Genomic DNA, 24,940 nt, shown 5'->3' with positions numbered 1-24,940 from the left:
CTGAAAATGAATCAGACGATGAGGAAATCCCCGATTTAGGTTAAAACATTTTCATTGAAGAAGACATTGTAGAGTCTTCTGATGACAGTGATGGAGAAGAAAAGGTGACAACAGTGTTGTTGTCACGGAAGAAGTTGACTGAGGGGAAACCCCCATGGCATCGGTGACGGAGGGAGAAAGTTCTGACGATTCTTATGGCATTGCACACGGTCAGTGTGAACCAGGGTGACTTGACACAACGGGCCAAAGACGCTGTTCAAACTAAAAAGAGACAAGACACAGGATGTCTTATTTAATAAAAAGGGGCTGCAGTCTGCCGTGAAGCTTTCATCCATGTATACGGGTAAGAATCTAACATTGAACCCATTTTGGTTAACTTTAGCTAGCTATGACAATCGGTTTGTATTGCTGAACCCAGCTGGAGTTCGATGGCTGGCTTGCTAATGTTACTCTATGGATTGGGATTTTAGTTCATTTTTTTTGCTAGCTAACGCTACATGTCTAAACAAAAGACCCCAAGTTAAAGCTTGCTGTTAGCTAGATAACGAAGGATGGCTGGCATGCTAGCTAACATTAACTTAATGTATGAAGTGTGTGTGTGTGTGTAACATTTGTATCTGGAATTTGTCTTTCAGCATCAGTAGAACACGCCCGACTCTCCTCTACCAGTCATACAAGGAGAACGGTCTAATGACTCCCATCTAAAAAGAAAGCTGGCCCAAGCAAGCACAGGTTACACCTGAAGCATGAGGACTTGCAGCTAGTGGTGAACTTCAACTACACAGAGGTTAATGCAATAGTATTACCAGGACGCCACCCAGGACAAACACTTTTGGTGGGAAGCTGCTGCCATCCCGTGTGACAAAAGCAGCGTTGTGGCGTCTCTACAAGGAATCGATGACGACACTTGGTATGTAAAGCATAAACACATTTGACTATTTAATTGACCTCCAACATGATTGGCACTACTTTTATTGATCTCACATTTTTCTGTATTTTCCAGAGGTACGTGTAGTCGGGCTGTCTTCCTTCAGGAATCTGTGGAGAAAATTGCTGCCCCAGATCTCAAGCCGAGGACAGACAAGTGCTATCGGCTCTTCAGATCTGCCAAAAGCTGTTAGGTCAGCCAGGCTGAAGAAGCAAGAGCAGCATCTCCTGCTTGTTCAGAATGAGCGGTCTGTCTACCAGAAGATGGTTGCTGACTGCAAGACCACCTGTCAAGACCTGCAGTTGTCTCTGGGGGCCCCCACAACCAGCAAGCAAAGACATCAGGATAGACTACAGCTTTGATTTTGCTCAACAGTAAGCAACATTCCCTCCTTTATACTGATTAAGGACATATACACTCAACAAAACAAATAGCGAAGACATCAAAACAAGTATTAAACAAATCAAACCCTTTGCCTTGACAGCTTTGCACACGCTTGGCATTCTCTCAACCAGCTTCACCTGGAATGCTTTTCCAACAGTCCTAAAGGAGTTCCCACATATGCTGAGCACTTGTTGGCTGCTTTTCCTTCACTCTGCGGTCCAACTCATCCCAAACCATCTCAATTTGGTTGAGGTCGGGGGATTGTGGAGGTCAGGTCATTAGATGCAGCACTCCATCACTCTCCTTCTTGGTAAAATAGCCCTTACACAGCCTGAGGATGTGTTGGGTCATTGAAAAACAAATGATAGTCCCACTAAGGGCAAACCAGATGGGATGGCGTATTGCTGCAGAATGCTGTGGTAGCCATGCTGGTTAAGTGTGCCTTGAATTCTAAATAAAATCACAGAAAGTGTCACCAGCAAAGAACCCCCACACCATAACACCTCCTCCTCCTCCATGCTTTACGGTAGAAATACACATGCAGAGATCATCCGTTCACCCACACCGCGTCTCACAAAGACACGTCGGTTGGAACCAAAAATCTCCAATTTGGACTCCAGACCAAATTACAAATTTCCACTGGTCTAATTTCCATTGTTTGTGTTTCTTGGCCCAAGCAAGTCTCTTCTTATTGGTGTCCTTTAGTAGTGGTTTCTTTGCAGCAATTCGACCATGAAGGCCTGATTCAGTCTCCTCTGAACAGTTGATGTTGAGATGTGTCTGTTACTTGAACTCTGAAGCATTTTCTGCAATTTCTGAGGCTGGTAACTCTAATGAACGTATCCTCTGCAGAGGTAACTCTGGGTCTTCCTTTCCTGTGGTGGTCCTCATGAGAGACAGTTTCATTATAGCACTTGATGGTTTTTGCGACTGCACTTGAAGAACCTTTCAAAGTTCTTGAAATGTTCCAGATTGACTGACCTTCATGTCTTAAAATAATGTTGGCCTGTCATTTCTTTTTGCTTATTTGAACTGTTCTTTCCATAATATGGACTTGGTATTTTACCAAATAGGGCTGGCTATCTTCTGTATACACCCCCAAGGGTGTATACTTAACCAGCATGGCTACCACAGCATTCTGTAGCGATACGCCATCCCACCCTTGTCACAACACAACTGACTGGCTCAAACGCATTAAGGAAAGACATTCCACACATGAACTTTTAAGAAGGTACACCTGTTAATTGAAATGGTGACTACCTAATGAAGCTGGTTGAGAGAATGCCAAGCTGTCATCAAGAAAAAGGTGACTATTTGAAGAATCTAATATATTTTGATTTGTTTAACAGTTTTTTGGTTACTACATAATTCAATATGCTTTATTTCATAGTTTGATGTCTTCACTATTATTCTACAATGTAGAAAATAGTAAAAATAAAGAAAAACCCTTGAACAAGTAGGTGTTCTAAAACATTTGACCGAGAGAGAGAAAGAGATATATATATGGATGGATGGATGGGAGGCAACAAATACATTTCAATTAATGGGGTAAAGACAGATTGACAGAGGTGAGACAATTAGTTGTAATTTATCTTAATGTTACTTTGTTGTTTGCAGCCGCACTATCCTTCTGACCCTATGCAGCCACGTCCCATCTACTTTTTAACTCCTCGCAAGTGTGGCACCAAGTCTGCTGTGAAGGAATGCCACAACAAGTCAACTACTTGATTGATGAAGGAATGTCATCCAGCGCAGTCATCAACTACATGCACCATTTCTTCACCAACTACGGAGTTGGGGAAACACGTGTGGACCTGAATTGTGATAACTGCAGTGGCCAAAACAAGAACAAGTTTGTGCTCTGGTATTGTGCCTGGCGGACCATGCACAAGCTTCACCACAGTCCGGACCTTCACTTCCTGATCACACCAAGTTTCCCCCCCCAACTTGTGCTTCGGCCGCATCAAGCAGCGCTTCAGGAAGACAAGAGTGAACACCTTGTCTGAGATAGCTGGTGTTGTGAAGGACAGCACTGTGACAGGGGTCAACATCCCACAGCTGGTTGGACTGGAGGATTGTACGGTGCTGGTGGAAAGCTATAGCTGGCAACAACACCTGACTCCGTACTTCAGGACGCTGCTTCAGATCAAGCATTACTAGCACTACAGGTGAATACATTTTCATTTTATGCGGTTATTCTTCTTTTAAACTTGAGGTGAATTGATGTTGTGCAAAGTTGTAATGTCTTCAATTTTTCTTTTGTTATTTCCTGTTTAACAGCTTTGATGCTCTGGAGCCTGGTTTTGTCGCCAAGGAGCGTTCCGACTCGGTCGGAACCAGGTTTCAGCTGCTGCGCAATGCTGACATCCCTCCTCCCATAGATGGTCTGCCTGTACAAGCACCACCTGGACTGGACACAGCTAGACGAACGTTTATATTTTTGAGAAGATCAGGGAGGTCAGGGACGAAGAGGCTATGGACATCACATGCCCTGCACCAAAGTCAAGGGCGGGAGTGAAACAGGCTCTCCGAATATAGATTCCCTTGTTCATGCGTGGTTTGGACGGACCAGTCATCAGCACTATCTGCAGTCCCTCTATTCAAACGACTCTCTCCTAATACACACACACGCCATAAGTTGCTGCTACTATTCATTTTTTATCCTGCTGCTCAGCCACTTTACCCCTGATTGTATGCTTACAACTACCTCATCTATCACTATCATTACTGATATTGTTCATGTACATACTGTATATTATTTTATTTATATTAACACCTTCTGATATTGCTACTATGCAAGTAACCATAGGCGGTACAGTTGACACCTTCTGCAGAGACCCATCCACTTAGCAAAATAGTATTATATAAAATGAATATTGATGTGTGGTCTTAACATTATTTTGTGACATACACCACACAGACTCACTAAATACAAATGCTTTGTTTGTAAATTATGTCTGAGTGTTGGAGTGTGCCCCTTGCTATCCATAAATAAAAAAAATATTTTTAAAAAGTTGGGCTGTCTGGTCTAAGGAATTTGAAATTATTTATACTTTAGTACATTTTAACAATTCCATTTACTTTTGATAGTTAAGTATTTTTAAAACCAAATACTTTTACTCAAGTAGTATTTTAATGGGTGACTTACCTTCATAGAAAATGACTGAAGTAAAAGTATATTTACATCTGGACACTGTTGACCTGGAATTGTTCCTTATTGTAGGCTACTACCACTTTTAGTCTTAATCTTTACTACACTATTCACTGTTAAGCACACGACCTCACATGTGGATCCTTAAAGAAATGTGTGGGGTTGGCTTAAGAGGGTGTGAACAATGCTGAATGGCTGTAGACAAAGGGCTCTCCAGTAAGTACCAAAACATTCAAAAGGCCCTTTTCTCAAAAGTGAGGTTACAAGTATATCAACTTTCAAAGCAGAATTACTTTCCCATTGTTCCTAAAAAAAAAAATCTGTATATGATATACCATTTTGTAGCTCTGAGTCTCTACTTTCTACCAATGTAAAAAAATAAATCTAATTTTGCTACATAAGACCAAATTCAGGTGGTGAGTCACACGTGGAATAAATCAAGGGGTATGAATACTTTCTAAAAGGCACAGTACTCAGCAAACTGATGACAATACATCATTATCCTAATGTCCCTCTGAACTTACCGTACAAACACGCTCTACTCCAAAAAGTTGTACAGAAAAAATGCTGTACAAAGTCAACTGACTGATGTTCAGGAACTGACTCAAACAGATACGGTATATTTCTGGCTTCCGTAGGAAGGACAATGGTTGGGAAGATTCACTTTCATAAATATTGTCAATTTGGCAATCATATTGTCCGATATATTGTAATCTGATCCAAATAAAGACCTTCGTCATACTCCATTCTCACACTACCGTTAATCAGTTTCCAGTAAACTCTTGGCTCAGCACCATTCCTGGTCATGGCCGTCATAGCTCCAGGAGAGAAGGGAAGGTCTGATAAGAACAGTTACAGTTCAAATCTCTTGAAACCTTCCTTGAGATACCATACTAATGAGTGTGTGTGGGGACAGGACATGCCTGGAGGTATGAAGACAGAGCTGGGGGAGTAGGGTTCAGGGTGGGTCACTGGAGCAGGACCAACACACACACACACACACACACAACCTAGAAAGCCTCACTAAATGGATTGTCTTATTACAGTAATGGAGAATTATTGCAAAAGCAGAAACCTGCTATACATACTTGTGGTGTTGGTACGGGTTTTGTTAGTACTGATAACAATACTAAACGTATGGCTACAGATGTAGGATCTTAATTTGATTACCCTGTTGCAGGAGAACTTTCTTGCAATGCAGGACGTTTAAAACATGTAGTATGTAATTTCCACTTTGACATTTCAGACTTGATTTTACCTTAAGAAAGAAAATGCTCGACCCCTAAAAAAAAAGTCCATTAATTATAATCCACATTTCTGCAAGGTTATTGTCCTGCTGTAGCAAACTGGCTCAAATTAAGATCCTACATCTGTGTTAATATGACAGTCATTAGTGTACTGTTAACCCTGACCTGGTCAAAGAGCTGTTTGCCAGTGGTGCTGGGCTGAACGGCAAACTCCAGCTCAGCGTCCATGGTGGTGACGCGAACATTGACCTGAGGAGAGACATGACAGAAAGACATTAGTAACACAAAAACATTAGTATTTACTAAAAGAGAGATACAGTTGAAGTTGGAAGTTTACATACACCTTAGCCAAATACATTTCAACTCAGTTTTTCACAATTCCTGACATTTAATCCAAGGAAAAATTCCCTGTTTTAGGTCAGTTAGGATCACAACTTCATTTTAAGATTGTGAAATGTCAAAATAATAGTAGAGGGAATGATTGAATTCATCTTTTATTTATTTTATCATATTCTCAGTGGGTCAGAAGTTTACATACACTCAATTAGTATTTGATATCATTGCCTTTAAATTGTTTAACTTGGGTCAAACGTTTTGGGTAGCCTTCAACAAGCTTCCCACAATTAGTTTGGTGAATTTTGGCCCATTCGTTCTGACAGAGCTGGTGTAACTGAGTCAGGTTTGTAGGCCTCCTTGCTCGCACACGCTCATACTTGCTTGCTTTTTCAGTTCTGCCCACAATTGTTCTATGTTTCTTCAATATAACCACATCATTTTCCTTCATGATGCCATCCATTTTGTGAAGTGCACCAGTCCCTCCTGCAGCAAAGCACCCCAACAACATGATGCTGGGATGGTGTTCTTCGGCTTGCAATCCTCCCCCTTTTTCCTCCAAACATAACAATGGTCATTATGGTGAAACAGTTCTGTTTCTCCAAAAAGTACGATCTTTGTCCCCATGTGCAGTTGCAAACCGTAGTCTGGCTTTTTTAAGGCAGTTTTGGAACAGTGGCTTCTTCCTTGCTGAGCGGCCTTTCAGGTTATGCCAATATAGGACTTGTTTTACTGTGGATAAAGATACGTTTGTACCCGTTTCCTCCAGCATCTTCACAAGGTCCTTTGCTGTTGTTCTGGGATTGATTTGCACTTTTCGCACCAAAGTACAATCAGCTCTAGGTGACAGAACACGTCTCCTTCCTGCGCGGTATGATGGGTGCGTGGTCCCATGGTGTTTATACTTGTCACTATTGTTTGTACAGATGAACGTGGTACCTTCAGGCGTTTGGAAATTGCTCCCAAGGATGAACCAGACTTGTCGAGGTCTAAAAGAAAATTCTGAGGTCTTGGCTCATTTCTTTTTGATTTTCCCATGATGTCAAGCAAAGAGGCATTGAGTTTGAAGGTAGGCCTTGAAATACATCCACAGGTACACCTCCAATTGACTCAAATTATGTCAATTAGCCTATCAGAAGCTTCTAAAGTCATGACTTCATTTTCTGGAATTTTCCAAGCTGTTTAAAGGCACAGTCAACTTAGTGTATGTGAACTTCTGACCCACTGGAATTGTGATAGTGAATTATAAGTGAATTAATCTGTCTGTAAACAATTGTTGGAAAAATGACTTGTGTCATTCACAAAGTAGATGTCCTAACCGACTTGCCAAATCTATAGTTTGTTAGCAAGAAATGTGTGGAGTGATTGAAAAACGAGTTTTAATGACTCCGACCTAAGTGTACGTAGACTTCCGACTTCAACTGTAGGTGTTCAAACGCTTTAGGAAGTAACAATGAATGAGCAGCTGTAGAGTAATGTACCGTACTTCAAAGGGGATGATATGTACAGACTAAACAGACCATGTGTTTATTTGCCTAGTTAAATCAAATGAAAATATATAAAACAAAAGGTCTGGGCCTCGTAATAGACAGAAAGACTGATCAGAGGGAACTGAGTGTGAAAAATCACAAAGGCGTTTCACACTAACCTAGTGTATGGTTGTGAAAACCCCTACTACACATGAAGGCCTATAGTCAAATTCAATCAAATGTATTTTATAAAGCCCTTTTTACATCAGCAGTTGTCACAAAGTTCATTAAACAGATACCCAGCCTAAAACCTCAAAGAGTAACGGCACAGTGGCTAGGAAAAATTCCCTAGAAGGCAGGAACATTGAAAGAAACCTAGAGAGGAAACAGGCTCTGAGGGGTGCCATAGCAGCTGTAGTTAGTTACAGTAAAAAGGAACATGGTTGATTTTAGAAGGGAACCCCTAACGGAGATAGCGATAGGTGGAGATACAGGAGTTTAGCCTGTATTGACAATGGCCATCCATTCACTTCCGTTTTGAGAGAAAAGGTATGCCATTCCGTTCTTTGGTTAATAATTGATAAGACTGACCTACTGTATGCCGTACAAACATTGCACGTCCTTATTTTTTAGGCCTGCCTTATGAGGTGAGCATGCAGGAATGTTTATGGATTCCTAAGTCATAAAATAAATAGGACACTGAACAAAAATATAAAAACGCAACATGTAAAGTGTTGGTTACATGTTTCATGAGCTATTTCGGTCTGTAAAACAATGAATTTAGCAGTATTGATTTTGTTATATGGTAAAGCAAAATAACAAAGTCATGGCAAAATGCAAAAATAAAAAAATATGAAAAATTAAATTAAATAAATACATTTTAAAAAATAAAAATGAATTTTACATTTTTTTTTAAATAAATAAAAAATAATAATAAATAATTCGCTGGAAAATTGCTTTAAAAAGGGCAACATTTTTCTGCTCCATGGCAGAATGCGTAGAATTGCAGGAAATTAGCTTAAAAACTGCTAAAATGCATCTCAGCTTCATGGAGGTTTAAAAAAATATGTTTAAATACAGCGAGCCCATTGCCACGCCCCCTGTCACACCCACCACCTACACCCATTTTTGACCCAGAAAAAAAACCTGGCATGACTGCCTGCTTAAGGAGGTCCACTGAGGTAAATCGTTTTTTTACATATAGTATGTCGCAATGAGAGCGCCCTCTGATTTCCATGAATCAGGCATGACGTCAAGATTGTAGTCTTTCAAAGACTCAATTCCATGAAGGTTAGTTCTCATCACATTATTAAATTCCTGCTACAATATATAATATTCATTACAACATCAGCATTGTAAGCTCACTAACAAACCTTAGTCCTACACCTTTCGCTTCTAGGTCTAATGTTTCAGTTGAGAAAACGAGGCCTACAGTATTTACCCAGGTTATTGGTGTGCACTGACAACCCTCTAGAGATGTGTGTGGACTCCGGAATGAGGGAGACTGCTGCTAGCAGAGTCTTTGGTGTTTTCTGTCATCTCCTGGCCATTGTGAATGCCATTGAGGCTCTTTTTATTTATTTATCTAGGCAAGTCAGTTAAGAACAAATTATTATTTACTATGACGACTAACCAAAGGGCCTCCTACGGGGACTGGAATTAAGAATAAAATAAAAATACATAAACACACCACAACAAGAGAGACACCACAACACTAAATAAAGAGATACCTAAGATAACATACAGTAAGTAGCATGGCAGCAACACATGACAACACAGCATGGTAGCAACACAACATGACAGCAGCACAAAACATTGTACAAACATTATTGGGCACAGACAACAGCACAAAGGGCAAGAAGGTAGAGAAAACAATATATCACGTGAAGCAGCCACAACTGTCAGTAAGAGTGTCCATGATTGAGTCATTGAATGAAGAGATGGAGATAAAACTGTCCGGTTTGAGTGTTTGGGTCTTGGGGGTTGGGGGTTGTCTGGTCACTGGTCTGCTCCGGTCCTGCAGGGGGAGGATGGACAACCTCAGAGCAAGCAGACACACCTGGTAGCCCGTGACAGAGCTCAATGGAGGCACCCCTCTGTGGGATGCTCACTCCAGGTGTAGGTTGGCGTCTTTGGTCCTTCCGCCACTCCTCTGGTTCTGGTGGTGATGGTCTGGTCTCTTTCTGTTGATCTGCTCCAGGTGGTACTGGTGTGTTCGGCGGCGGCAAGGGAGGAGGCAAGGGAGGATGGCTGCAGGCCAAGGGAGTATGACTCGCCTCGGCAGTACTCTACTCGCCTCAAGGCCTGCAGTCTACCATTTCCTCCTCGAGCAGCTGGTCTGGTGAAATTGAAGTGAGCAAACTCAATGACGCCCACTGGAAATGGCCTGACGGGATGTCTTCTGGGCTGGGGCCTGGGCTCTGACTGACTGGACTGTTTACTCACTGCCTCAGGCTACATACTGAGCCTATATATAATATCTGACCGAACTATGGCAGTAGATATGGCCAAATGAATTACTCCATAGAAAGAACAATTCAAAGTGACCGTGAATTGACTACAAGAGAAAAGCGCATGAAAGGTTGTTTTTGTTGTTGTGGGCAGCCCCATTTTGCAGTTGTGACTGGGCTAGTCTGCATGTAGGAGTCCAAACAATAGGAGTGGTAGAAGTTCAAGGGTTGTTCAGTAGGGCAAACTAGCAAAATGCGTTGCAACCGAAAATTAACATGTTAGACAAATTTAGCAAGTACCTACTCATTTCACTCCATTTCAAAATGCTTTTTTCCATATTGAACACAACCCAGGACTGATATTATCACCACCAAACCTGGAGGGGAGGAGCTCCTATAGGAAACAGCATCCAAAATAGCAATGGAAAAGAGGGAAAAAAGAAAAAAAACTATTTACACAGCAAAACAAAGATCCCTTTTCAGCTGGGCCTCCCCAGTGGTCCCTCTCCTGCACCACTATGAATTTTAATGGACCCCAGCTCCCAGACTGCAGAGTCGAACTGACTCCAGGTCAGCTGTGTAAAGGAGCCAGAAAGTAATCTTCCATGTGACGACAAAGCTGATCCGGTGTCAGTTGAACTAAGTGGGGGAAATGGACTGAAATCCGGTACCGTTTAGCTCAGTTGGTAAAACATGGCAATTGTAACGCCAGGGTTCTGTATTCGATTCCCACGGGGGACCAGTACAACAACAAAAAGTATGACAATGTATGCACTCACTACTGTAAGTCGCTCTGGATAAGACCATCTGCAAATGACTAAAATTTTAATAAACACACACACACAGTACTAGTCAAGTTCGGACACACCTACTCATTCAAGGGTTTCTTTATTTTTAGAAATTTCTACATTGTAAAATAATAATGAAGACATCAAAACTATGAAATGAAATAAAACATATGGAATCATGTAGTAACCAAAAAAGTGTTGAACAAATCTAAATATTTTTCATATTTGATGTACTTCAAAAGTAGTCATCCTTTGCCATGACAGCTTTGCACACTCTTGGCATTCTCTCAGCCAGCTTCATGAGGTAGTCACCTGGAATGCATTTCAATTAACAGGTGTGCTTTGTTAAAAGTACATTTGTGGAATTTCTTTCCTTTCGAGCTTTGAAAGTTTCTTCAAATGTAGTCGCAAAAACCATCAAGCGCTATGATGAAACTGGCTCTTATGAGGACGGCCACAGGAATGTAAGACCCAGAGTTACCTCTGCTGCAGAGGATAAGTAACAGACACATCTCAACATTTGCATTTTGTGGGACTATCGTTTGTTTTTCAACAGGACAATGACCCAACACACCTCCAGGCTGTGTAAGGGCTATTTGACCAAGAAGGAGAGTGATGGAGTGCTGCATCAGATGGCCTGGCCTCCACAATCACCAGACCTCAACCCAATTGAGATGGTTTGGGATGAGTTGGACCGCCGAGTGAAGGAAAAACAGCCAACAAGCGCTCAGCATATGTGGGAACTCCTTCAAGACAGTTGGAAAAGCATTCCAGGTGAAGCTGGTTGAGAGAATGCCAAGGGTGTGCAAAGCTGCCATCAAGGCAAAGGGTGGCAACTTTAAGAATCTCAAATATATTTTGATTTGTTTAACACTTTGATTACTACATGATTCCACACAGTATGTGTTATTTCATAGTTTGATGTCTTCACTTTATTCTACAATGTAGAAAATAGTAAAAACAAAGAAAAACCCTTGAACAAGTAGGTGTTTTAAAACTTTTGCATGCTCAATAATGTGCTGGTTCGCATACCACTGCTGCCATTTAAAATGGCATTTGAGAAAATGTCTGAAAATTGGAAAATCCCCAAGAACAAAGTACACGCTGTGCTACGTGATAATGCGCGTAACATGACAAAGGCTTTGGAAGAATGCGGAGTCGCCAGTTTGCCATGCATGGCACACACGCTGCAACTGGCTGTGAAAAGGTGTTTTGGCCCAACGCAGCATATCTGACACAGCGGCAACAGGTAGGAAGATAGTGGGCCATTTTCAAAACACTCACATCTAGCATACAGCCGCCTGCAAGCAATACAGGAGCAGCTTGGAGTGAAGACGAAAAGGCTTAAGTAAGACGTTTCCACCAGATGGATCAGTACTTTTTTACATGGAGAGCCTGCTGGAACAAAAACGAGTGCTTGGCGTGTACGCAGCTGACTATGAGTTACCTGCAACAATCAGTACAAATCAGTGGACTCTCATTGAAAACATGAACACACTCTTAGCTCCATTCGAACAACTGACTCGAGAAATAAGCTCTTCAACTGCATCAGACGTGATACCCTCTGTCATGGCATTGAAACGCCTTCTCAGCAAAACTGCCGACACAGACCGTGGGGTTAAAACTTGCAAAAGTACTCTACTAGACGCTGTGAACAAGTGATTCGGTGGCATTCTCTCTGAGCCTCTTTACTGCTCGATGCTAGGTACAAGGATAGATACTTCGATGCAGACAAGAAAGGGTTTACGTGAAATGTTAGACACAGCCGGACAAGATGGAAACAGACAAAGTGACAGTGCGCACCAAAGAAGAGGACCCACAACAGAAGAGGCCACAGTCATTCATGGCCGGTATAGGTCAATATTTTAATTTAATGTAAAACAAAGCAGGTGTTGTGTTTTTTTTCCTAATTGAAAGATGAAATGGTGTTGAAATGTTGCTCTCATTTTACTAGTCACGTCAGTTGAGCAAGTTATGCCATTTATAGCAGCTTTTGACAGCCTAGAGACAGACATTTTTTCAAACAGTTGAAGCTAAAATGATTAACTGCATTTTAGTTTAAACGAATATTTATTTCAAATCATTTAAGTTTCTCCTTACAGTCAAGATTGGATAGTAAGAAGAGCCACCAGCAACTTAACCATCTTTGTAATGCGGGGCAGCTCAACTATGTGTGCCATGAATATCTGTTGTGCGATAAAATACATTCATGATGTGTAGATTTTCTAATTTACAAGTTATTAAACAATCTGTTCCTAACTGAACAAATGAACATATTACACTTTGTTTCAACTATTTAACTGTACTATAAAGCTTTAAAAAAAGAATGCTAAAATGTTAAATATTGGTTATCGGCATCGTTTTTTTTTGGCAAGGAAAATATCAGATGTCATTATTGGACAAAAAAAAAATCATATCGGTGCATCCCTAATTGCTGCTGGGACTTGCTTCCATTCAGCCACAAGAGCATCAGTGAGGTCGGGCACTGATGTTGGGTGACTAGGCCTGGCTCGCAGTCGGTGTTCCAATTCATCCCAAAGCTGTTTGATGGGGTGGAGGTCAGGGCTTTGTGCTGGCCAGTCAAGTTCTTCCACACCAATCTCAACAAACCATTTCTGTATGGATCTCGCTTTGTGCACAGGGGCATTGTCATGCTGAGACAGGAAAGGGCCTTCCCCAAACTGTTGCCACAAAGTTCCATTCCTTTAGATTTGTGTGTACTGTTGTGAAATTGTTAGATATTGTTGGAGCTAGAAACACAAGCATTTTGCTACACCCGCAATAACGTCTGCTAAACACATGTATGTGACCAATAACATTCGATGAAGAGTGATTCATCACTCCAGAGAACACGTTTCCAGAGTCCAATGGCGGTGAGCTTTACACCACTCCAGCTGACGTTTGGCATGGTGATCTTAAGCTTGTGTGCGGCTGCTCGGCCATGGAAACCCTAAGATAACACGGCCAGACCAACAGAGAGTGGAACGAGTGGGAACCACGACACACACGTATGTATGCATGCACACACAGGCAAACTGAAACTGACATCTGATCTCATGCAAGTCAGTGAAGGCATTCAGTCAGAACTAGAGGTTGACCGATTAATTGGCATGGCCGATTAATTAGGGATGATTTTAAATTTTCATAACAATTGGTAAATCGGCATGTTTGGACGCCGATTATGGCCGATAACATTGCAATCCATGAGGAGACTGCGTGGCAGGCTGACCGCCTGTTACGCGAGTGCAGCAAGGAGCCAAGGTAAGTTGCTAGCTAGCATTAAACTTATCTTATAGAAAACAAAGAATCTTAACATAATCACTAGTTAACTACACATGGTTTATGATATTACTAAGCTTGTCCTGCGTTGCATACAATCCATGCGGTGCCTGTTAATTTATCATCGAATAACAGCCTACTTCGCCAGAAGGGTGGTGATTTAACAAAAGCGCATTTGCAAAAAAAGCACTATCGTTGCACCAATGTGCCTAACCATAAACATCAATGCCTTTCTTAAAATCAATACACAAGTGTATTTTTTTTAAACCTGCATATTTAGTTAAAAGAAATTCATGTTACCAGGCAATATTAACTAGTGAAATTGTGTCACTTCTCTTGCGTTACAGTGCAAGCAGAGTCAGGGTATATGCATCAGTTTGGGCTGCCTGGCTTGTTGCGAACTGTGTGAAGACCATTTCTTCCTAACAAAGACCCAATTAATTTGCCAGAATTTTACATAATTATGACATAACATTGAAGGTTGTGCAATGTAACAGCAATATTTAGACTTATGGATGCCACCCGTTCGATAAAATATAGAACGGTTCCGTATTTCACTGAAAGAATAAACATTTTCTTTTCGAAATAATAGTTTCCGGATTTGACCATATTAATGACAAAAAAACTAGTATTTCTGTGTGTTTATTATATTATAATTAAGTCTATGATTTGATATTTGATAGAGCAGTCTGATAGAGCAGTGGTAGGCAGCAGCAGGCTCGTAAGCATTCATTCAAACAGCACTTTCCTGCGTTTGCCAGCAGCTCTTCGCTGTGCTTCAAGCATTGAGCTGTTTATGACTTCAAGCCTATCAACTCCCGAGATTAGGCTGGCAATACTATAGTCCCTATAAGAACATCCAATAGTCAAAGGTATATGAAATACAAATGGTATAGAGAGAAATAGTCCTATAATTCCCATAATAACTACAACCTAATACTTCTTAACTGGGAATATTGAAGACTCATGTTAAAAGGAACCACCAGCTTTCATATGTTCTAAGCAAGAAACTTAAACGTTAGCCTTTTTTACATGGCACATATTGCACTTTTACTTTCTTCTCCAACACTGTGTTTTTGCATTATTTAAACCAAATTGAACATGTTTCATTATTTATTTGAGACTAAATTGATTTTATTTATGTATTATATTAAGTTCAAATAAGTGTTCATTCAGTATTGTTGTAATTGTCATTATTACAAATAAAAAAAATTGTCCGATTAAATTGGTATTGGCTTTTTTTGGTCCTCCAATAATCGGTATCGGCATTGAAAAATCATAATCGGTCGACCTCTACTCAGAACGTTACCAGAAAACATGACATTAATGCTAAAAATAAACTGGACAAAGACCCACATTTGAATTCTTATTCTGAAACCACAAGAGAAGTAGGCTGATGACAGCAAACTTCCTAACTGACTCGAAACGGACCTAAATATATTAATCAACTAATATTGTATGCAAAGAGCTATCCAACTTTTTAACTATGCCTGCCTGCCTATAACAAACTAACAAGTACCAGTTTGCATCTGCATAGCCCTACAGGAGCAAACACTCCATTAAGTAACTACAGTGGCTCTCACTTCCCCACTGTCTAGTATATAACACCCGTCACTGGTTAATGAGTTGGTCCCGAATGGTGATCATCACCTGCATTCCCCTGTGCTGTGAACCATTCAATATTCGACCACGTGCATGGTTTGCATGGCTTTACAGGAGACTGTTGCAATGTGGGGTTGTCATGGGAGCCATAAACAACCAATGTGCTGGGTGCAACCTGCTGACGTGCAGTGCACTACCTCCCTGCACTAGGTCCCATGGAGACTGGCGAGGGGGCTAGTATAAACGCCTACTGCGCCCCTTTCATTAGGGTATTTAGGACTGAAACCTCTAATATGTGGATACGTTTTTGTAGACCCGGGCCCAGTATCTCAGCTTGGCCAACTTGTTGACTAAACAGTGTATTAACTTCTATTAGGAACTAAATACGATATAATGTCTAAATATATAATGATGTGGTAAGTGCTAACATGACGACTATTCAGAGTGACATGCCTAGAGGGTGTAACAGCAGGCATCATTATATCATTGAATTATCAATCATTGTTAGCAATGGGTTTCGGACAGGAGGAGGGAACAGCCATACAGTATGTGTTGGTTATGGCCACGGCTTGCGTGGCTGTGTTGTCTGACTGTCACATGGACGTTCAAGGGGGCCGCGACTGCACAGAAAGAGGATTTAGGGAAAGCCAAGGAGTGAACACCGTCCCACACTTGGTGATAATGTGTTATTCTAACAAGTGTAACTCGAGCCAGAGAGAAGTGAGACCAAACCAGGATCTCAATCTCAGCTGCTCAACTTTCTTTTGTCAGATTTCTTTCTATTCTTAACCAAATTAACTCTGGCCTACTCTACTAGCTCTATATAATAGAGAAATGTTTAACGTGTACCTTTCACAGTAAAAAGGATTTTGTGTCACAAAGCACAATACAGAATCTCAATAAGATCATGTCAATGAAACTCTACCTGTCAGTTTTCCCAAAAGCCCTTCCAGTCAGTGTGTAGCAGCCACAGCCAAAACACAAACACCTATGTTGCCCAACCAACGCTATAAATTAAACAACTCAGCATTTTTAGGATTAATTTGAGTTGCAAAACGATTGAGGTCAAAAACAAAAAATGCAAGACCAAGTTCATTAAAAACAGACTTAAAACTTAGTAATAACTTGCCATTGTAATATTTAATGCCTTGCTCCAACTCTTAAGTTTCAGTTATTCATGTTGAGAGAAGTGAGCCAGTAGCAGTAAATCAATGATTACGCCTCATTGGAAAAGAAAACAATCTGCCATTAGGCACAAAACTGGAAAGCCTTGCCTAACAGAGGAGTGACAGAAAGTGCAACTGTGTCATGCAGCCAGCGCCACACTGATGATGTCACTTAACAACCCCAGGGCAAAACAAACCAACACTCTTTATTACTCCACGAGACTTCGACTAGGGGGTGTCTTGGACAAGTGGGGGACTAACTGTGAATACAATACAGTGTACTGTTCAACTATCAACTTCTCTCTGGATCGCACACCATTACGGCTATTAGCACCCCAGGAAAAGCAAAGTAGAAATGTCTCAGTTGAAACATAGCACGTGATTTTAGAGGCTGGTGTGATATTCCATAGAAATCAAATAAACTTTTTATTTCTCTGGCCATTATGGTCAGATGATCCTTTACTTCCTCTCTAGCTAAAGTAATGAAAGTCCATTGTGTTGCTACACTTGTGGGAATTGCTTTCAAAGGCACATTTTCAACAAAAAGCTGGGCAGTTGTATACCTAGGTAGGTCACTGCTAAGATATTACATTAGGTCAAATAAAGAGGTTGTGAGAGTAAGACTAGTGAAAAATGACTCAACTTCATGTGAGAAACCACATATTCAGACAGTGTGATCACTTACAAGAGGCCAAATTCTTATTCTCATATTCAATATTCCCAATTCAGCAGAATGTATTTCTGTAAGTGAGGACAAAGTTTTCATTTTCATCAACAAGTGACACTACAAATTCAATCATAGAAACATTATACATGTTTATAGCACAAATAGCTCCCATCTCTAGACTGCCATGAATACCTCCTCTCATCACGTGTAGACATCGTGGCAATAAGTCTCTTGCTTGCCCGGGTTACTCCCATCTCGACTCATGACTGGCGACGTATCATAGTTACCAAGCATAGTTTCAGGCAACTCAGAAATTCTCGGAATACATGAAAAGCTTTGAAATCAATAAAACTACAGCAATACTTACAGCTTTAGGCATTTTTGTTTCCTTCTCCTGGGTCTGTGCGCGGAGCTGTACCTTTGGTTTCCAAATACCTCGGATAGCCTACGAGATGACGTTTCCACAGTGCCTTCCTGTCAGAGGGAGCGAAAGAGGAAAAACGAGTTTCAGCCACCCGGGTGATACTTAGTCAAATGGGACTACCCTTCCTTTTTGAAACGCTGCTGCGAAATAGAGATTGGTTGACGCAGCCCTTGTACAGCCGTACGAGTCATTATTATGAATAAACATGGAGGTTTAGATTAAACGAGCCTATACCATAAATCTCAAAAACACCGTAAGACATTGGGAGTCTCCACCCTCCTCGGTAAATATCTTACTTGAGCACCAATACTACATCAAGGTGTGATCCTTACTTCAGCACCACAACTGTATCAATGTGTGAACCTTGCTTGGATAAAATGATGAGGGGGGACGTTCGATGTAGCCTATATGCTGCACCGTGTACAACAGATTCATTTTCCAATTTCATATTGCCTACTACTGGGTGTAACGTGGATACAAAGTGGTCTATCCGCCAGGGACAGACACTTACAAAACTACTTGTTGCGATTGGGGTCTGTTACAAATGTAACAACTTGATCAGTTGGAATCACAAGATAGCCAGGAGCTTGATTCACTTCTGAAGAAGATACGCATATTAGGGTATTTAATAATAGCCAAAACTGTTTAAGCTATTTCAAAAGTAACAAACCCGACTCGGTTAGGCTACACGACGTGTGTTAAAATAGATACAATGTTCAACGCGTATGGTAGGGATTTTTTGGCTTGTTCTGTTCAAAGAAAACATGTTGAGTCCACCTACCAAACCCAAATCTACAGCTGGTTTACTCGGTTAATCAGTGAATTTGGCATAGCCACTTATTTGTAAAATGTCATGATATTATCGAAAAGTGAATTATTTGACATGACTCGAATAGGCTTCTGGAGGACAAATACGACAAAAATGTCCCCACTATAATAATCCCAGACACCTGTTGGAGATGTTTTTCCCCTTATAGCGAAGAGGCAGCAGAAGTACTGCAACAAGTGCGGAAACAAAGTAGTGAGCATCCCTATTCCGCTCAACAGCCTCGCGTTCACATAAGTATTCGAAGTATAGATAACGCTATACATTGTTACTTTGTAGAATGTCTTACCAGAGCAAGTGGGATTTGAGATGAGATGGTTCTATGGCAAGGCTGCAGCCGCGGATACTCCCCTCTGCTGAACTCGAAGCGCGGCAATATGGCTGCACCGCTCACCTCGGCGCTCCTACTATTAACGCCAGCTTGCATGAGTTCCTGTTTGTCATTCGTACTCCAGCAACTCCCATCAATGACACGTACTAAGAACTGAAGTCATGCAAGCTTGTAGAAAAGTGCATAAATGATTTACAGTAGGGATATGCCAACAACTCCATTTTTTAAAATGGGGATTTTTCAGCCTGGCTCTGTTTATCATAGACGTTTTTATCCTAGAATTATCCAAACCACAAGCTAGAACTAGCACATTTTCATTTCACTGGTTGAATCGCAAAGTTTCGACTACCTGTGTATGTCTGCTCACAATGAACCACAAAGTCCGGCAGCCATTAGCCTTAGCAAAGACAGTAGGAGCTGAGCACAAAAAAATTGCATCCCTTGAGAGGGCAATAACAAGATGTATGTCAGGAGAAGTGCAGTATTATCATAAGGAGACAAATTCTTGGAATGTGGAGGAGGAATGGTGGGGAAAAGAAAGGCAGAGGAGGTCAAAGAGAGAGAGGGAGGAAGAGGGTGAGCTTGAATCGGTTAAAAATGGTGGGAAAATGGGAGATGGTTTGTTAAAGAAGAATGGTAGAAAGTTTAAGCAGAGTGAGCTGCACGCCGGATCGAAGACAGGAGGAGAAATGAGAGTGAGTTAGAGGTAGGTGTGATGGAAGAGATTGGAAGGGGTAGGTGTGATGGAAGAGATTGGAAGGGGTAGGTGTGATGAAGTTCCGAGGCTTGCACAGAGGGTCAGGATAAAGATGAGTCTGACGGGAGGAGTGCCATTTTTTGAAAAAGTGGACCCTTGCCTTTTGGCTGATCCATTTGTGGTTTCATGGTGGGTGAAAACAAAGTTGGGTGCTGTGGAATGGTGAAGGCAACCAGGGGTGGTCTGGTGATAATTTGTTGTGTTTCTGCTATTCAAAAGTCATCTGTTCTTTTGAGTTTTGATGTTGAGTCTTTGCCCGCCAAAGTGATGTTAGGATATATAAGTTATCCCATACGAGCGTTTGTTCCGGAATTACGTTGTTACAGATGTCAAGCTTATGGGAATGTGGCAGCAGTGTGTAGGAGGGAGGATCCTAGGTGTGAGAAGTGTATAGAAGAGCATGAGACAAAGGAATGTGTAGCATTGGGGAAAGTAGTGCTATGTGTTGACTGTAAGAGTGGCCATGGGGCTGGGGATCAGAAATGTCCAGTGCGAGAGAGGAAGATTGAGTTTCAGGGTTAGAGTTGTGCAGAAACTGTTGTATGCTGAGACAGAGAAGAAAGTAGAGGAAGATGTGTCAAGGTGGAGGGATCCTGAAAGGAGTGGTGTGAGTAGTAGATCTGTACCAGTACAGAGGGATAGGGCAAAGAGTGATACAGTGCATTCGGAAAGTATTCAGACCGCTTGACTTTTTCTACATTTTGTTACGTTACAGCCTTTTTCTAAAATTGATTAAATGGGTGTTTTCCCCCTCGTAAATCTACACACAATAACCCATAATAACAAAGCAAAAACTGTTTTGGCTAAATATTTCCAAATGAATTAACAAAAAACTGAAATATCACATTTACGTAAGTATTCAGACCCTTTACTCAGTACTTTGATGAAGCACCTTTGGCATGATTACAGCCTCAAGTGTTCTTGGGTATGACGCTACATGCTTGGTACACCTGTATTTGGGGAGTTTCTCCCATTCTTCTCAGCAGATCCTCTCAAGCTCTGGCAGCTTGGATGGGGGAGCTTCGATACATATCTATTTTCAGGTCTCTCCAGAGATGTTTGATTTGGTTCAAGTCCGGGCTCTGGCTGGGCCACTCAAGGACATTCAGAGACTTGTCCTGAAGCCAATCCTGTGTTGTCTTGGCTGTGTGCTTGGGGTCGTTGTCCTGTTAGAAGGTGAACCATCACACCAGTCTGAGGTCCTGAGTGTTCTGGAGCAGGTTTTCATCAAGGATCTCTCTGTACTTTGCTCCGTTCATCTTTCCATTAATCCTGACTAGTCTCCCAGTCTCTGTCGCCAAAAAACATCCCAACAGCATGCTGCTGCCACCACCATGCTTCACCGCTTGGGATGGTGCCAGGTTTCCTCCAGATGTGACGCTTGGCATTCAGGCCAAAGAGTTCCATGTTGGTTTCTTCAGACCAGATAATCTTGTTTCTCATGGTCTGAGTCCTTTAGGAGTCTTTTGGCAAACTCCACTGAGTACTGGCTTCCGTCTGGCCACTCTACCATAAAGGCCTGATGGTTGTCCTTCTGGAAGGTTCTCCCATCTCCAAAGAGGAACTCTGGAGCTCTGTTAGAATGACCATCAGGTTCTTGATCACCTCCCAGACCAAGGCCCATCTCTCCCGATTGCTTAGTTTGGCCGGGTGGCCAGCTCTTGGAAGAGTCTTGGTGGTTCCAAACTTCTTCCATTTAAGAATGATGGAGGCCACTGTGTTGTTGGGGACCTTCAATGCTGCAGAATTTTTTTGGGACCCTTCCTCAGATCTGTGCCTCAACACAATCCTGTCTCGGAGCGCTACAGACAATTCCTTCGACCTCATGGCTTGGTTTCCGCTCTGACATGCACTGTCAACTGTGGGACCTTATATAGACAGGCGTGTGTGCCTTTCAAAATCATGTCCAATCAACTGAATTTCCCACAGGTGGACTCCAATCAAGTTGTAGAAACATCTCAACGATGTTTAATGGAAACAGGATGCACCTCAGCGCAATTTCGAGTCTCATAGTAAAGTGTCTGAATACTTATGTAGATGTGATATCAGTTTTTATTTATGATAAATGTGAAAAAATGTCTAAAAACCTGTTTTTGCTTTGTCATTATGGGGTATTGTGTGTACATTGATAAAGGGGGAAAACTATTGAATCCATTTTAGAATGAGGCTGTAACATAACAAAATGTGGAAAATTCAAGGGGTCTGAATACTTTCCGAATGCACTGTATATATTGTGTAAGCGAGCTAGGTAGTGTCAACAGCCATTGTCAGCCAATCCAGTCGGGGTTGGAAGCTATGGTGAGCTATGATTGGTAACTTGCGTCTTAACATTGCAGAGGATTTGAATGAAGTTTAGCTTTCTGCAACTTTAGTCCTGCCCTCTCGCTCATCATGCTCAGAAGCGCCACTCGCTTTGCTAGTCTCCCTCATGTGGGTATCAACAAGTATGTTAGGCTGTGCTACGTGTCAACAAATCAGGTAGGGGTTGGAATCTATGGTTTGCTTCGATTGGTCACTAGCATCGCAATATTAAGGAAGATAACGTTCAGCTTTCCCAACTTTAGTCCCACCCTGTTCATTTCCCTTTCGCCTGTTCGCATCGCCCACAGTGGGTTTTGACCAGAGGCGGCCTCCTCTTGACAAATGCTTTGCACCAATGCTTCGCTTGAAATTTGCATCAAATAGAGCAGAGTTCACCTTTTTCTACAGCTAGCAGGGTTCCCGCTCACCTTCCCATAATCCCCTGCACATTTCTCCGTGTGCCCTTGTTGAAAATGAATGGGGGTGTAAATTCTCCTGCCAAATTAGTTGTTGGTGAAAACCTTCTGTCAATGGTCCCCACCCACAACGCTTCTCTTGCTTTCCTTCCATTGAAAGTGAATGGGTGTGTTCGAGCAGATACTTTTGTCAACTCTGTGACCATCGTTGGTCGCCACCTTTCAAAGTTCGTTACATTATGGGGATAACAATTGGCCGAACTGTGCCTACATGTCGACTGCATGACATCCATGCGATCAAATGTAATTTAGTTTCAACTGCAGTTGACTTCAATTTTTTTGCAGTTGCCCCTCAGCCATCGCCTGCATTCTGGGAGGCACACATTTTCAACCAATCATTGGTGTTTTTGTTTGACCCATGCAAACGGGACCAACGATGTGACTGAAACAGGAAGCCACTTTGCTGCGATTCATATGTATACAGTGGATATGTACATTTAATGTGATATTTGAGTCTCTCCCCAATTGGTAGTACAATGTAAACTCATATTTACAAATGGTGTGTGTGATATGGTAGTTGGAGACATGTTTATTTCGGCATTACAAATAAACATTTTTAGAAACAATGGCAACACTGCCATGTTGCACTGAGCCTTGATGTTGGAAAACTCACAACAGTCTCCGACTTTCGGCTGTAGCAGACGCACCTCCCCAGACTTCACTCCTCGACTTTCGTCTGCAGTCGGTTGCTTCATTATACAAAACAAGTCAAAGATGGTCTATTATATTGACAAGATATTCGGGTGACCGCTCAACAATGGAAATATATGCCCCGAATGATGGAAGGCAGACAGGAGGAGGCAAGATCAGGTGGGACAGTTCTAGCCAATGACAGGGCAGATACCCGAGTGAAAAACAAGCCATAGAGACAGAGGATTAATCTTTGTATCTGTGCTATTGTAGCGTCTGTGACAGCATGGGCAAGTGCCATTAAAGGCAATCTCCATTTTCAACTAGTCCATTTTCTTCTTAATTGGTTGATTTCTCCAAACTCATAGGAATCCTGAACTAGTTGACTACTATAAAATGATGGAAGCCCTTAAAATGGGAATTCTCCACGCAAATACGGGTTATATCCACGAGTCCTCTCGCTGACAACAGCACAACTCATTTGTTTTTTCAAAGTTGCCGAAATGACACGCGCGTCCACCTATATCAGTGCATTTGTAACTACCCAACCATTACCAAACTTTTATTCGATCAAATAAGCCTCACGTAGCTAATGAGAAATTCATTTTTTTGTTTACCAAATTCAACAATCATTGACCTCCATACACAAATTCCTCACTTCGTGGGCTGAACAAGCCCAATGGTTTACAATGTTTCACCGCGCAATGCCCCTTCCTAGTATAAACGGGGCATAACAAAATGGCCAGGGTGTCAAAAAGCAAAAGCAAAATATTAAATGCACGTGTATATTTGCATTACGAGACATTCGTTTCTATTTGTGTAGTTGAGGAATAGCGCGCGTCAGAATCACACGTCCTTGTATAAACTCAACCTAGGAGGCGCAGTGAATGGGGTTGGGGAGGTTTCATAACTGTACACCGACCAATAGTTGAGCAGGATTAAAATAGAACAGTATATATCGGAGTTAAATCCTGAAGTGAAACTACAGGTCAGAGCGCACCACATGTAGTCTGATGTACAGAAACGGCCACTTGTAAAGAAGAAATTGCAGTGATGCAATCCTTTGCACTCTCTTAAACAGATACTGTACATGTGTTCTGAAACCAGATGTACTTTCCAGCAAATGTCTTTAACGATTTAGCATAACGACTGACCAAGGCTAAGGTTTTGTTTTCAATCATTTTAAAATATAGCATACTGTGTTTTGTTTTAAACATCCAGTGCTTGACTTGGACTAAAATAGTTGGCTGAACTAATTTTGGGTGCTGGTACTGTTTACATTTAGGCGCAGAAGCTCCACAATACTTTTGAGCTAATATTCGTTAAGAGGAACAGGAGCTCAAGCAGTAGACACTTTGAGGTGATGGTACTCAGCTCCAGTGAGCTCCTGACCATGCCAAGCACTGTAGGCCTTAACATTACTTTTCATCAATGCAAAGGGTAGCAGATTACGTTCAACTATAGGCTAGTACAAATAGAGTTGTTGAGGATGTATGAGAAATTATGAAATTAAAGTTTTACAGACCTGTTCTGAAAAGAAACAGGAATTGAGTGATTGAACACCAGCATCATTTAAAGAGACATACAAACAGCATTTTGGTAAAATGACTAACAGTGGGAAAATAAAACAAGCAACCAGTTGCAGATGATAGGCTACTGAAACATGAGCCTACAACAAATAAGGCAACAACATGTCAACACTGGGGCCCCTCAGGTGTGTGCTTTGTCCCT

The 24,940-nt window shown here is 41.6% G+C and overlaps 1 protein-coding gene across 1 annotated transcript in view; it reads right to left on the bottom strand.

The window, feature by feature from the left end:
• LOC129824826 (radixin-like) overlaps window positions 1-19,100 on the bottom strand; it is a 49,164-nt gene extending 30,064 nt beyond the window's left edge. Inside the window, exons 1-3 of the mRNA XM_055884331.1 lie at window positions 19,004-19,100; window positions 17,832-17,938; window positions 5,876-5,959 (exon numbers count right to left, since the gene is read on the bottom strand). Of these exons, the coding sequence (XP_055740306.1) occupies window positions 5,876-5,959; window positions 17,832-17,843 (96 nt within the window). The 5' untranslated portion in view covers window positions 17,844-17,938; window positions 19,004-19,100. The remainder of the gene's footprint in view (window positions 1-5,875; window positions 5,960-17,831; window positions 17,939-19,003) is intronic.
• Between the last annotated feature and the right edge of the window lie 5,840 nt (window positions 19,101-24,940).

The sequence above is a fragment of the Salvelinus fontinalis genome, chromosome 27, assembly GCF_029448725.1.
Source record: "Salvelinus fontinalis isolate EN_2023a chromosome 27, ASM2944872v1, whole genome shotgun sequence".
Taxonomy (NCBI): Eukaryota; Metazoa; Chordata; class Actinopteri; order Salmoniformes; family Salmonidae; genus Salvelinus; species Salvelinus fontinalis.
The sequence above is the reverse complement of the archived record's forward strand: the minus strand, read 5'-3'. Positions and strand labels throughout refer to the sequence as shown.